The sequence below is a fragment of the Pimephales promelas genome, chromosome 22 (assembly GCF_988280905.1).
Source record: "Pimephales promelas chromosome 22, fPimPro1.hap1.1, whole genome shotgun sequence".
Lineage (NCBI taxonomy): Eukaryota > Metazoa > Chordata > Actinopteri > Cypriniformes > Leuciscidae > Pimephales > Pimephales promelas.
The window spans coordinates 6,642,343-6,657,761 of record NC_142790.1 but is presented as its reverse complement, the minus strand read 5'-3'; the positions used below and the strand labels follow the sequence as shown (position 1 = coordinate 6,657,761).

General features: G+C 38.2%; 1 protein-coding gene across 1 annotated transcript in view; it reads right to left on the bottom strand.

Moving 5' to 3' along the window:
- Positions 1–625: 625 nt before the first annotated feature.
- LOC120475783 (NXPE family member 3) overlaps positions 626–15,419 on the bottom strand; it is a 57,286-nt gene continuing 42,492 nt past the window's right edge. Inside the window, exons 3-8 of the mRNA XM_039666475.2 lie at positions 4,888–5,256; positions 2,756–3,171; positions 2,601–2,671; positions 2,281–2,484; positions 1,844–2,184; positions 626–1,415 (exon numbers count right to left, since the gene is read on the bottom strand). Coding sequence (XP_039522409.2) covers positions 1,218–1,415; positions 1,844–2,184; positions 2,281–2,484; positions 2,601–2,671; positions 2,756–3,171; positions 4,888–5,256 — 1,599 coding nt within the window. The 3' untranslated portion in view covers positions 626–1,217. The remainder of the gene's footprint in view (positions 1,416–1,843; positions 2,185–2,280; positions 2,485–2,600; positions 2,672–2,755; positions 3,172–4,887; positions 5,257–15,419) is intronic.

Sequence of the window (15,419 nt, the reverse complement as noted above, 5' to 3'; positions counted from 1 at the left end):
CATACAAAACTCTCGCAGGGGATAGAATGTACAAAACTATTAACCAAGCAGAAAACAACAATAGAGAAAAAAGCCAACAAGGCATTTTTGCCCACAGGACTGCCTCATACTGTATGTTTTTCCCTTTTCACACCATTCTTTGTAAACCCTAGAAATGGTTGTGCATGAAAATCCCAGTAATTGAGCAGATTGTGAAATAATCAGACCGGCCTGTCTAGCAACAACAACCATTCCACGCTCAAAATTGCTTAAATCATCTTTATTTCCCATTCTGACTTTCAGTTTGGAGTTCAGGAGATTGTCTTGACCAGGACCACACCCCTAAATGCATTGAAGCAACTCCCATGTGATTGGTTGATTAGATAATTGGATTAATGAGAAATTGAACTGTTGTTATATGATATTGTGCACAATCTGTCACACCCAAAGGAGTCTCACCAATAGAGTATGCATGCACTGAACACCTCTGAAGTAAACTAACCCTGGAACAGATCCTGTTCTGGTGTTCTGACAATTCATGCTACCCATCGAGATTTGCTACTTACCGGTTATGCGCATGTGCAGACTCCGTTTTTTTTTTTTTTGTTTGTTTTTTTTGTTTGTTTTTTTTACAAAAGGTACATTTTCCTGTTATAATGTATAATTTCCCTTGAAAAATGCTTACTATCATATGAATATTTGTACGGTCAGCCATCTGAAAAGGAATAACTGAAAGTTTCAGTTACAATGAGGAAAGGTGCTTTGACAAGTCAAGATGAATATTTTATGATAATTTTTACTTTTCACACCGTTTTAAAAATAAAAACAGTAGTCTACAGTATACAGTAGCTAACAGTAGCTATACAGTAATAACTTAGAATTGTATTATAATTGTATTTCATACGACTTTAATCAGCATTCTGTGATCAATTCGCGCTATGGTAGCATTTTTCGACAAGGCAGCAAAAATTGGCAGAACACCGGAGCAGTTATGTTCAGAGAATAAGTTGCTTTGGCTATTTACATACCCTCAAAGTTACCTCAGTTTTTGGAACCAAAAGGTGTGGTTAAAAATAAATAAGGAATTTAATTTAGTTAATTTTGAGATTATACAGGCTTACATTAAGCAGGTAGTTTTAACAATATGTATACAAGAAGTATTTTTTCACAGATGCTCATTTTTTTAGGTACATGCATTCCTTGGTATAACAAAGTAAGGTAAATATTATTCTATTGTGTCAGGCAGGGCAGATATATGAGAGCAACATGTTGATTTCATTAGCAATGATAACAGGACCTGGATGAATATTTTCACGTAGATAGTGACAGGATGTCATCTGCCAGACATCGAAGTAGATTACTCCATTGATATCTCGGAACATCTCATGCATCACTGTATTCAGCTGCATTGTATACCAATCACTTTGAAAAATATTCTGTAACAACAGAGATCAGTAATAGAAATAAGTATTCATATAAACTTGGTTTAGACAAACTGCATTGTTTGTATTTTCTACCAGAAACAGTGCTAGAGTAGGTTACTTAAATTTTTGCCTGTCACTAACTGACCTTTAACTTTGACCTTGTAGGCCTATCTAATAGGGGCAAAATACAGAGCCCCCCCCCCTAGTCCCACTTTGTCAAAAAATATTATCATAACTATCTCGTGGCCTCAAGATAGTAGTAACTCTATCTTGGGGCCACGAGTTGCTCAAATTGCAAAATGAAAATGTCACCTCAGCACATGCATATTTGCGTTTCTAGACTTTAAATATAAAGACTACGAGACAAATGTACCATATTACAAATACAAGACATAAATATTATTGAAAATGGAGCAGGATTTGAAAATAAACAGTTGTACCTTTAATCCTGCAGTGTTTCCAGACTTGATGATGACGGTAGTCTCTGGTGCACGACTCAGCAGTGCAACAACAGATTGACGGATTTTGGCCACTTCATGCACATAAAATGTTAATGGATGACAAACCAAGTGGGCAAATATTGTAAAGACAACGACTGCATGAGGACCACCAGCTATTTCATCAATATCATTGCTGATATAATGCAAGTCAGTAATGAGCATTTTAATAAATCGCAAAGGAACACCGTGTGGCCCCCAGTGAACAATGATATTATTTTTTAACTCTACAGCCATCAGGGGTCCACCAGTACGAGGAGTGTGGAGGTCCATTCTTTTGAGGTCTAAATAAGATAGGTAAAATTGAAATTACACTCCTTGCTTTATTTATTTCTAAAAAAACTTTCCAAAGACACCAATATCATTTATGAACAACTTGCCTGGCACATTTCGTTCTAAATACTCAAACCACTGCCTTGTGGTGGAGTCTCCCATCAAGTAGACAATCTTGTTTTTAAGACAATTTCCCATTTGTGGAGAACTGAATGGTTGGGTGTTGCACACAAAAGACTTCCAGACATCTTTCAGATAAAACCCTGCAGGAACTGGTGTCGTCATGCCAGATCTGCATCTCTCCATTGTGCCTAAAGCAAAGAAACATTTACCTGAAGAGATTGTGCCATAATTATGCAATTTCTTAAATCTCTTGCAACTAACTACAATGATTTTAGATTATATAGGTCCTGATATATGAACATACCGATGCCAGTAGTGTTGGGAAGGACATTTATGATTTGTGTGTCTCCAGTAATAGCAACATTTGTTAATTTCCTGTGGAGAAAAAAAAAAACATCTTCTGTTTTTTTCTAGTTTTACAATTCCTCTGTAATTAATTTTGAATCCTTTCCCACTTACGTTGTGAAAATTTGATTCTCAAAAGGATTTAATGGGCTTTCAAAACCACCTCTTGCGTGATAAACCAGTTTGTCACAAGAAAGTTTCTTTGGTATCTCACACTGCCACACCGTCCCTGTTTTCATATCCTTATACTCACAGCAGCAGTCGCCTTTAATCCAACTTCCAGCTGCACCCCATTTAAGATTACATTGTACTGCTTCACTGATCCTGGTTTTATTGGGTCCTGACCCTTCAAAGATGCCATTATAATGGCTGCGTGGGAATGAAGACTCTCTGTATTTTTTAAGAATCTGCACAACCTCACTGGAGTGCTCTAGACGCACATAAACTTGTGCCTGACCTTCCCAAGGCAGAAGAAGAGCAACAGAGTAAGTCCCATTACAGTGATCCACAACCTCTCCGTACACACTCGCCTTCAAGGAGAATAGAGGTTAAGTGTAATGCAAAAAAACCTAATGTCTATTGGTATATCCAATTTTAAAGCATATAAAACTTTAAAGGTGCAATGTGTGAAAATGTTGAGCATCTATTAACAGAAATGCAATATGACATCCATAACTATGTTTTCAGTGGTTTATAAAGAACTTACTTAATAAACAGTAATGTTTTTATTACCTTAGAATGAGACATTTATATCTACATAACCGCGGGCATCCGTCTTCTATGAAGGTCAACATATTGTGACAATGTTTCTACCGAGCCGAACGTGAACAAACAGTGCTAAAGAATGCGTTTAGTCACTACTTTGAAAGAAAAGCAGCAGAAACCTAGAAGCCATAGACACCGCGAGTAGTGACTTTTCCCTTGTGATGTCAAAACACAGAATGACACAGACTGGTAAGTTTATGAAAGTTTATTGAAATAACTTAGAGCTGGAAACGTCAGGTGAAGATCTGGTTAACAGATGTATGCAGCAAATGATGATCAGTCTTGATAACAAAGTCTCTTATCTTTTTGCAGGATGGATGATGACTGGCGAAGGGCTGATAGCAGACAGATAAACAGATGGAGCGGACTGGGATGGAGTTGAAACGGGTAGCACACAGGATGGATTCTTCGAAGGTAAGTGGTTAGCAGGTAGGTTATCTTTCAAAGGGTTTGGAGTCAGTAGTCGTAGGCAACGACGAGACCAGACAACTGGAGAAGGGAACTGGAGTCGCTTTTATGGTGAGGCTGAAGTGAGAGTGGATTGCAGACAGGTGGTGGTGACAGGTGCAGGTGATTAGAATTCCGGAGAAGCAGGTCGAGTGGGCGGAGTGTAGGAATCTGGCGCTGAAGCTGGTGTATCCGTGACATGTGAGTGGTGTAAAATATGTAGTTGGATTGTTTCATGTAACTTCATGTAAGTTCTCCCTCACTGTGTTATGGCTTTGCTATGTGGGGGTAAATGTGCTGGTTACTTGACCGTAAAACAGTATGTTACAGGAATCGCTAGCCTGTCGATCTTGGGAGAGATCTAAGTTGATCGCAAAGAGTTTTCAAAATCAGAGAAAAAAGCCTATTGTGTGTAGTAAATGGTGTCTCTGGGCTCATGCGGATGTGTCGAGTATAAACAACGCTACGCTTCAACCAGTTCAGTACTGTCCACGGTAACAGCTCATATTAGGCAGCTAAACTTTTACTACCCTGTTAGAAAAAATATATAGCTGCATAGTTTCATGTGGTTCTTCTCCGTCGCTGTATTATGGGTTTGCTATGTGGGGAGAAATGTGCTCGTTACGTTTGTGAGACAATCAGCTGATTACTATTATTATATTAAATTATATATTTAAACCCTTGATCCTCACCTGACTGTGGCTTTGTAAACTTTATCCATGATGTGGTTTACAATGGACTGTGGTCCAGAAACACTGACAATGTTACACACTCTTGGCTTACTCTGGCTATTCTCTGCTGTCTCAGATGACAAGATGTTTGACCCGTTTTAGCCACCGTAGCTTGTTCGATAGGGAGGGGTGAGCAGTGGGCTGAGCCCTTAGTGCAAACTCGCAACCGAACCGCTAGATGTCGCTAAAAATCACACACTGCACCTTTAATTTATAAAATGTTGTAAATCAACCATTAACAGACAAATGCAACTCAGTAAATGTCTTAATTTCTATATAAAAATATATTAGAAAATAACACACCTTTAGCTTTGAATTGAATAGTTTTGCTTGGAAAAAATCTCCTCCATATCTTTTCAGGTTCTTGTTGTGGTCTCTGGCTGTGATGGTAACAGAGATCTTTTCTCCCACTTTGTAACTCTCCTTGAGTCCCACAATAGAGAATGTTGAGTGGACTGGGCTTGTGCTCTGATCCAGCCGAGTGATTTCCTGATCTGGACTGGGCCAGTCCAGAGCCTTCTGTAGCCTATCCCACTCCTCTTCACTGATTCCCATTTCATGAAAGGAAATTTCAGATGAGAAATTTGTTTTAATCTGTTTTCCTTTAACAGGTTTAGGTTTAGGAATGGTGGGTTGCAATTGCCGACCACTCTCCAGGAATCTCCATAAAGCCTGAAAGTTGACCAGGAAGTAAAAGGATATTTAAATGTTGGCATTGTATCACAAACCAAGCAATACATAACAATATTAATTATGTTAGTTACTTTTATGGAAAGAAATGTGTTTGGTTACTTTTTGTTTAACACATTTTTTTTGTAATTCAAGTTTTTATTCTTTTCATCCAGTACATGACAATACAATGTATCAATAGAGGGAATGCATTGACACGTGACTTTCCCGCCGGAACAACCCCCCTCAGCCTGACCGAGTGGCAAAAGATCTGCTGCGTGACTGGATTTAATAGGGGAAACTGCAGAAATGTGGCTAAATCGAACAATTTTATCAATTTTAACTAAATGTTGGACTCAATATAGTGTTCCTTACAACTTACTAAAGATCCAGTGATCCATGGATATTGACATATAGCCAGGAATCGTGTTGCCTGACATTTATGTTTGCCTGATTTCGACACCGGGAAATAAAAGCAATAGACCTAAACATAAAGCAAATTTGCCTGTGAACGCTTTATATAAATATATAGGTAGGTCTAAATCCAGGTGATCACTTATATCAGTGTTATACATAGCCTACATGTAACCCCTCACACCCGGGTCCAACTCGACCCGCTCCCAGCGGGCCTCGAACCCGGGTCTCCGTCATGAGAGTCAGATGCACTAACAAGGAGGCTAAAGACTGCAGCCTCTAGCAGCTGTCGCTAGAGCACCTATTGAGATCAGGGAGTGAGGTTTACTCGCACAGCAACTACTAGCTGGCCTCCATTACACTCACCCTAAACCTCACTCTCATCTGGGTCACAGCACCAATGTAACCCCTCACACCCGGGTCCAATTCGACCCGCTCCGAGCGGGCCTCGAACCCGGGTCTCCAGCATGAGAGTCAGGCGCGCTAACAAGGAGGCTAAAGACTGCAGCCTCTAGCAGTTGTCGCTAGAGCGCCTATTGAGATCGGGGAGTGAGGTTTACTCGCACAGCAACTACTAGCTAGCCTCCGTTATATATATATATATATATATATATATATATATATATATATATATATATATATATATATATATATATATATATATATATATATATATATATATATATATATATATATATATATATATATATATATATATATATATATATATATATATATAACCTCTCACACCCGAGTCCTACTCGCTCCGATATATATATCCCTAAAACTTTATACGTTTTTTTGGTCAGTGTTTATTAAAAAAATAATAATGCTATAATGCAGAATATGCAATGATACATATTTAATTGATGAGTTGTGAATGTACAGTATATAACAATACAAAATATATGGGTATGGTTTTATAGCTAAATTCAGCATATTGACACAAATTGATAACTGCAAATCCACCTTTTTCTGACTGGAGTCAACGTTGTTTTTGTGAATTGCTGCGATCCATTTGCTCCTCTTTCTATAGCAGTCTGTAAAAATATACCTCCGATGTTTTGTCAAATCTAGTTGTAGGCCTACAGTCAATCGCAAAGCTCTTTCCCACTGTATTTGTGTGTGTTGTGTTTGTTTTTCGTGGGATTCACGCTGAACACATATACAGCCGCTCAGTCTTTTTGCCACTCACTGTGAGGAACTGCAGACACTCCGGCCGACGGTGACGTCACGCGCATTCCCTCTACTGCTTGCAAGGCCAGAATATTACAGTGGTTAAATGTAATAAAGAAAGAAAAAAAAGATAAATATAGCTGCGAGCAGCGATGGCGGGCCCAAGCCGGAGGCACCGCAACCCCGGTTCCTTTAGTTACCTAAAGGCACCCGGGTGGCGGTGCCGAAGGCTTTGGCCCTTTCATGATTAAATGTTAAAACGGCTTGCCATACTCTGTCATTTCGACTAGTCACAATTATGTTACAGATATCTTAAATGATAATACAAACTATCCAAAGTGTAACGACTAGACAGAAAGACTTTGTTGATATCTACAATGTTAATTCCGGACAGGCAAACTTAGCTTTTAAATGTTAAAAGGGCTTGCCATACAGGGACGTAGGCTCAGAGAGAGGCTCACCATATTCAGACCAAAATATCTGACTTCCTCTTGGTCCGAGCTAATGACTATGTATTAGAAAGTTGTACGGCTTGAGGAGTACAATGTATATACCGATTTTTGTAACTGTAGATAAAACTAACAACCCCACTTTTAAGTATATATATGGTGCCTTTAGTGTTATTCTGCACGACGTGCAAAAACTTAACCCCCGCTTTTTTAAGTATATATATATATATATATATATATATATATATATAAAGAGGGTTATTCTGCACGACGTGCAAAAACTTAACCTCCGCATTGACTGTCGAAGAGAAGTGTGCAGAAGAGCTTGCATCAGTGAGGGCTTTGCAAAATATATATACATACAAACACACACACACACACACACACATATAAATGAGGTTAGTGTTTTACAATATTAAGGAAAGCAAATGTATTGAAATATAGCACATTAATTTTAAATTCATTCAGCTTCAATTACCAATTTGTAGTTTACCAATTTATCTTACTTTTATTTAAAGCAAACTATACATTTAAAAGATTAGGGTTATATGCATATTTTGTCATTTAAAAAAATACAAAATTGTTATGCAAAAAGATAAGGACTTGCAGAAAAAATCTACAGTCAGCCACACACACACACACATAAACGCAGACACCAGCAACCCCCCCCCCCCTCCCTCTTCCCCATACAGACACTGATAGAGACAAGATACACATCCAAACTCGAGCTTCTTACTGTTAATTAGAAAGTTGATCGGCTTGACAAGAACAATATATGTGGCATGTTTTGTAACTGTAGGTAAAACGAGCAAAGTTAACACATTTTATGTGTCCTTTTTTAGTCATAAAATTATTTTCCTCGCCACGGCCAAACCGTTCGAGATATCAAAAATCCGTCCGGAATTGAGCATCCTCAATGTCTTGACTTCATGCACACCGAGTATGGTGGTGATTGGTAAACACATGCGTTGTAATTTGATGTATTTCTCCTAGGAGATTTATTCAAACAACACATAATTCCCAACTTCCATTTGAACTGTCTTAAAACTTAGAGCAGAGATGGGTGCAGGTCACGCAAGTCTCAAGTAAGTCTCAAGTCTTAACCGTCAAGTCTCAAGTAAGTCCCAAGTATTTTTTTTTGGCGGGGGGGGGGGCAAGTCAAGTCAAGTCACAGGCTATGTCAAGTCAAGTCAAGTCTTGTAGTAGGTTAAGTCAAGTGCAAGTCAAGTCACCTTATTATTTTAATTTTACATGCAGAATCTGATCTTAATAAAATGAAAAGACAAGATAAGTATTTGCCAGTAAATTACAATAATTTGCATTGTAAATACTCATGTTCAGTAAAATACACCATGGAATCAAACAAAATTGTAACTTCATAAAATTATTTTTTTTTCACTTCTGCCAACAGTGTGTTTGAAATGTTTTAAATTTTCAACATTGAGTCCATAAAACAAATAACAGCTTAACATCCTACAGACTCTCTGAACACCTTCCTCTCTCTCAAACACAGTTTACAAACAATATTAAACTTTGTTACATTTCTCCTCTCTCTCTCTCTCACACACACACAGTGGCGGTTCTAGACCATTTCAACTGGGGGGGCCAAGCTGGGGCCAGTTGTACTGTTAGAGGGGCCAGTTACATTTAGACCTTATCATTTTCTGCACTGCACTGAATGCATAAATAAGCAAAATACCATGTTTATAATTATCCAACAATTTGCATTTGCATTATATTTTTACATTTGCATTACATATATCAGTCTGTATTTGAATTTCCATTTTATTTTTTTACATTGAATATACAGTATGTATATATATATATATATATATATATATATATATATATATAATTTTTACAAATTAATCTACGATTTTTGTGGGTTTTTTTTTTTTTTTTTGCAAAAAGATCAGCAAATTATCCTCTAAACTGGCCTTTTTAGGGGGCTTTCCTCTCAGGGTGAATGAGCTTTTTTATAATTGTTTTTTTCCTGACATCTTTGAAAGACAGAAGCAATAATTAATGCATCCTTGGCCAGGATATAATTATAAAATATGACATGATTTTAAAAGTGACCTATAATATCGACTATGCAATACACTTTAATTTATCTAGTGCTAATAAAATTATTAAGCCTATTTGGAGAGAGAGATGTTTATAATGTGACAATATGTCAGTCATCGTGATTCGTGTAATAAGATGACTAGGCCTAGACTACTTGTTCTGAGCAGGTGTTGTCAGTGAACAGGCTGTAAAACTGTTGTCTAAGTTACAGACTGATACTAATTAAATGGGAAACGAATCGATTACCTAACGTAACCTCGGTTCTCTCTAGATGAGGGAACGAGCATTGCGTAAGCTAGCTTACGCTACGGGAAAGATTCATCTTACATCAGTCAAGTTGTCATAGTTTTTGTCAAACAAGTTGTGAATTTGTTGTAACATTAAAACAGGAGATCATGACTTACTCCGTGCTCCAAGTGATGTTCGGAGCTCCAGTGATTAGTTTCATCTGTGGGACGGGTGAAGAAACTTTCGGAAGATGTTGTAACAGAATCATATGAACAATTCCAGGATATGCTTTTTTTCATTGGTTGTTGCGTTAAATTTTACCCAGATACAATAGTGCCCTGTTCTGATTGGCTATTAAGTAGCACTTCTCTTTTTTTGATTGGCTGATGCGTAGCAGGGTCGACTGCTGAACTCCAGGCGAGACGCGCTTGATTCTCACGTGAGAGCGGCGCAGCCAGAGAAATTGCGTATATTAAATATATTATTAATAGTTTTTCCGCATGAGAAATACAATGTGTGACGGGAGTGTGAGACAAAAGACTGAAACGAGTGACTGTCATGCTCAATGCGTGACACACTATAAAAAAAATATTTCACACTGACTCCACATTTAGGGGGGCCACAAGGGGGTCCAAGCTTGTTGTCGCAAGGCCCCCGCCTAGAACCGCCACTGCTCACACACACACACACACACACACACACACACTTTCTCTCTCTCTCAAGAAGCAAAAACATGACTGCTAAAGGTTGTATCAGCGATGGCGGGGTAACATCACGAGTGATATTCCCTTAGGCCACGCCCCCTTGTCTCCCCAAAGTATTATAAGCAATCATGCGCATCCCGTGTGCAGAATGATGCACTTGAAGCAACACCAAGTCACAGCACGCAACGCTTCACATTGAAAAGAACATAGCGAAGGGATGGTATCTATAATCTATGCTTAGTAGGGCTGCACGATTTGGGAAAATGTCATATTGCCATTATTGAGCCAATATTGCAATTGCGATTTGCGACTCCGATATAATAAAATGGTTTCATGAGTCCAACTTGCTTGGTTCTAAAGTAAAATGCACACACAGATTAATGTTTATTTCTCAACTCAAACTAAAAACAACAACAACAACAATAAATGATTGATAACACCTATAATGATCAATAAACCATCAACCAAACCAACATTACAGTGATTCCATCAATTGAAAGCCATCAACTTTTTAAAAAATTATTAGGCTTAAAAAAATATATATAACAGCTTTTAAATTAAGTGAACTTCAAACAATCCCCACATAAACCCATAATAAAAAACATATTTACCTGTGCCCTTCCTGTCTTAACAGGTACAGAAATTGAATAAAGTTATCAAACAGTCTGCGCTGCCTGAATCATAAATTATATATATAATAATCCTTATTAAAGCTACAAAAGTTCTTTACTCAAGATCAGTGAGTAATTTTCTAATTTCCCTTTGTTCTTTTAACTTTACTGAAAGAACGCTTTATTCGCTGCTGGCCCTTTAAGAGCACCCGTTGCCGAGACGCGGATCTCACACGCGCCCCATAGCACAACTCTCACATTTTGGCATAATTGTGTGTGCTATTGTTCGTTCAAGCTCGAAAGAGAACTGTTTATTCTGGGCTGGCACACGGTCAGTGCATGCGCATTATGCGAGTCTCATCTATTCTAATCTAGGGCACTCACAGGCAGCTTTTCACTTCTTGTGCAAAATGCGAAAAGGCATTTGAACCAATAAGAGGGGGATCTTGTAACACTAGTCAAAGGATGACAAAAAAGAAGAGATGCTGCGCTAATAGCCCTACTTTGTTTATTTCATTTAAAATCGCGGCATTTTGCGTTATATAATTGCATAGGTTTGAGATCGCTATTACGACTGCGATATAATTAATCGTGCAGCACTAATGCTTAGTGTATTCTAAAGGGCAATAAACTCCACTCCAGCAAGATAGTCATTTTATGCAAATCATAGACCTTTATGCCTTATCAACAAATAAAGTATAATATTGGGAACATTGATCTTGAAGAGAGTGTCGTCGTGTTACTGTCGCAACCGAACGCGACGCGCTAATGCTGATGCATGGAGAATGACTGAGGCGAGATGACTTTCCGTTAACTTTAACTTAGAGACTAAAATATTAATTTTACCACACATTAAGCTATTGAATGACTTTAGAAGTCTTGGAATATAGTGTGAAAACTTGATTGTGCTTTACAGTTTTTTATGCCTTTAGTGGGGCTTAACAAAATAACACAATATGCAGAATGTCGGACGTCACTTATAGGCTAAACTGTTTTTATAGATAAAACTATTTACATTCGGCAGTCATGAAAACAAATCTCAGATAACGGTTGGTTACAATGTGTAATTTTGCGCCGGAGTTCTCCTTTAACTTACATTAGCTAGCTAACTACGAACGAGCTAACCAGATAACATTAACAAATTGACAAGCACTTACTGGGCAGAATATGGCTCTTCAAATGACGGACGAAATTGGAGGTTGTCATCTGACTGTCCGCGATCTTAACGTTGCATGTCTTGCAAAGCGCTGTTCTTTTGCCATCTTGTTGTAAGAAATTCTTGAATCCAAAAGCGACGACGACCCTCGTTATCCCTCCGGCTGACATGTTGATGTGATCTGATGTAAGTGGGCGTGGTGTGCGCGTAAGGTATGAGAAGGCATGACTGATGATCTCTGATCCAGTCATGACAGCGCTATTCTCAGCCTGCGCTCCAGCTGGATCAACTTTATTTTTTTTTACATAATTTATATATTTTATATTCAAACTGAAAACATGATGTGATTAACACTCAAGTCATATTATTACATGCAAGTGTGTTTGATTTATGGACCAAATTTTCAGATCAAGTTTATGGACCAAGTTAATTTAATTAATAAACTAATTATATAAAACTATTAATGCACTACAATTAAACTGGTTATATGCCTTTACTTATAAAAAAATAAAAAACTTATTTAAAAAAATACCAGGCTTAAGGCATTTATTTTTTATGCAGGCCATACACACAGGAGTGAAATGGTTAATACCCCTCCCCCTACAAACACACACACATACACAGACAGGCAAAGACAGCAGGCTCAGATTGAGCAAGACCACATTCAAACAAACATATCTGACTTTCTGTGGGTCCTAGCTAATGAGTGTCAATTAGAAAGTTGTCCGGCTCGAGGAGTACAATATACATACCGATTTTTGTAACTGTAGATAAAACTAACAACCCCACTTTTGTCAAAAGGTGGCGCTACTGAGCCCTCACCACGCCCGTTTCTGAAACTTTGCACGTGTCTACTGGCTAATAAATGTGATGTGTCTGTCGAGTTTCATGCAATTTCAAGCATGCTAAGGGTCTCAAAAGCATCCTAAAAGAATGGTAACGTTTGATGCGTCGCCACGGCAACAGTTTCAAAGATATCAAGAATCCATTCACAGGTCTACATCTGCCGTATGTTTACATTATACAGATGACGTTTGAAGCAAATCGGGTAAAAATAAAAGGGTGATATCAAAGCATTTTGAAAGTGACACACTTCCTGCTGCCAGTTGGTGGCGCTATAACTTTGACTCACAATAGTCACATCCATGTGATCGTCCTCTTACAGTGAACACACTGCTGAAGTTTCATCAAGATCAGTTAATGTATGCTGAAGTTATAACACACTTCCTGGTTCACGTTTCTCGCCATGATTTCGTTTCCTCGCCACGGCCAAACCGTTCGAGAAATCAAAAATCCCCTCGCAAACTTTCATCCTCAATGTCTTGACTTCATGCTGACCGAGTTTTGTCGAATTTGGATCAAAGCTCTAGGAGGAGTATTTAACATTCCATTGCGAGCGTTTTACAAACAAACCTCAATAGCCGACTTCCTGTTGGGCTGGGGTAAAAAGTAAAAGCGCGAGGTATAGATGAAACTATGAGATCAACATGTGCACAGAGTTTCATATTATTACATACAAACGTGTTTGAGTTATGGACCAAGTGTTCGTACCCCGTTCCAGGGGGCGCTGACGAGCCGCCCTGCCACGCCCGGGTACCAGCTTCAGCCCGGCTCTGATGGCCGCGGGTTCTGACCCATGTGCAAAGTTTCAAGAGTTTTCGAGCACGTTAAGGGCCCCAAAAATGCCCAAAAGGTTACAAAATAATAAATATAGCTGCGAGCAGCGATGGCGGGCCCAAGCCGGTGGCACCGCAACCCCGGTTCCTTTAGTTACCTAAAGGCACCCGGGTGGCGGTGCCGAAGGCTTTGGCCCTTTCATGATTAAATGTTAAAACGGCTTGCCATACTCTGTCATTTCGACTAGTCAAAATTATGTTACAGATATCTTAAATGATAATACAAACTATCCAAAATGTAATTACGACTAGACAGAAAGACGTTGTTGATATCTACAATGTTAATTCCGGATAGGCAAACTTAGCTTTTAAATGTTAAAAGGGCTTGCCATACAGGGACGTAGGCTCAGAGAGAGGCTCACCATATTCAAACCAAAATATCTGACTTCCTCTTGGTCCGAGCTAATGACTATGTAATAGAAAGTTGTCCGGCTTGAGGAGTACAATGTATATACCGATTTTTGTAACTGTAGATAAAACTAACAACCCCACTTTTGTCAAAAGGTGGCGCTATTTAGTCCTTGCACCATGCCCGTTTCTGAAACTTTGCACGTCTACTGGCTAATAAATGTGATGTATCTGTTGAGTTTCAAGCAATTTCAATTTCAATTTGACTGTTGAAAAGAAGTGCGCCGATTAGATACTCAGGATCGGTATCGGCTCTGACACTGCCATCTTTGACGAGGCTGATTCAAATTCTATATTGTGCATATACTATTCTATGTAAGGCACAAAGGCACAAAAACTTTCTAAAGTACCATAAAGTTTTTGTGTACTGTATTATAAGTGTTCTGAAGCTATTATGTGATATAGAAATTAATATTTAAGTCATTAAATTCAAGAACACGTAAACTTTTCCCTCTCTGCGCCTGTCAGTCATTCTCCATTCAGCATTCAAACAGCACGTCGCATTCGGTTACAGTCAATGATGAAACGATCTTCAAGATGATTCAATGTTAATCCTATTATACTGGGTCTTTAAGATAAAGGTCTAAAGGTCTATATTTTCGAATGAAGAAACTTTTTCTTGCTGGACTTTATTGCTGTAACTTAATCGTGTTACTTTCTACCGGGTGTCGGACGCTGTCGGTTAGATCACAACACTAGAGTCAGAGCACTATAATTGTTCTTCACGCACACAGTAACTGAAATTTAAAACCTTTAAAAGAAAAGGCTCAATAAACTATTGCATAGATAGATAATGTATAATACACTGTTCATAAATATGTATTTCCTTTGTGCTTTGAACTTTTCAATACGGACTCAATGCGCTGTAACTTCATGTGGCTTCAAGCACATCATTCTCCGCTCGGGATGCACATAAGTGCTTTGTGCTGCACCGTATTGGAGCCGTAATATCATAATGCAGTGACGTAATGACAGATTATTAATTGCCTTTCAATTATATGTTGCTGCGTCATTAAACATCTGTCCTATGCATTTCAAACATTTATAGCAGCCATGGCTTTATCTTTTTATGATTTTTGTTATCTTGTTTTTCATGAATGTATTTTTTAAAAATAAGAGCAATGTGTATTATCTATTATTAATATAGTTTATAATAGCATTTTTGTCATAGATTATGACAAAGTAATCATATGATCCACCAGCGAGGAACCAGCAGAACAGAGTGAACATTCTTTCTGTTTAGTTCAATCCTACTTAATAGGAATTTATTTAAAATG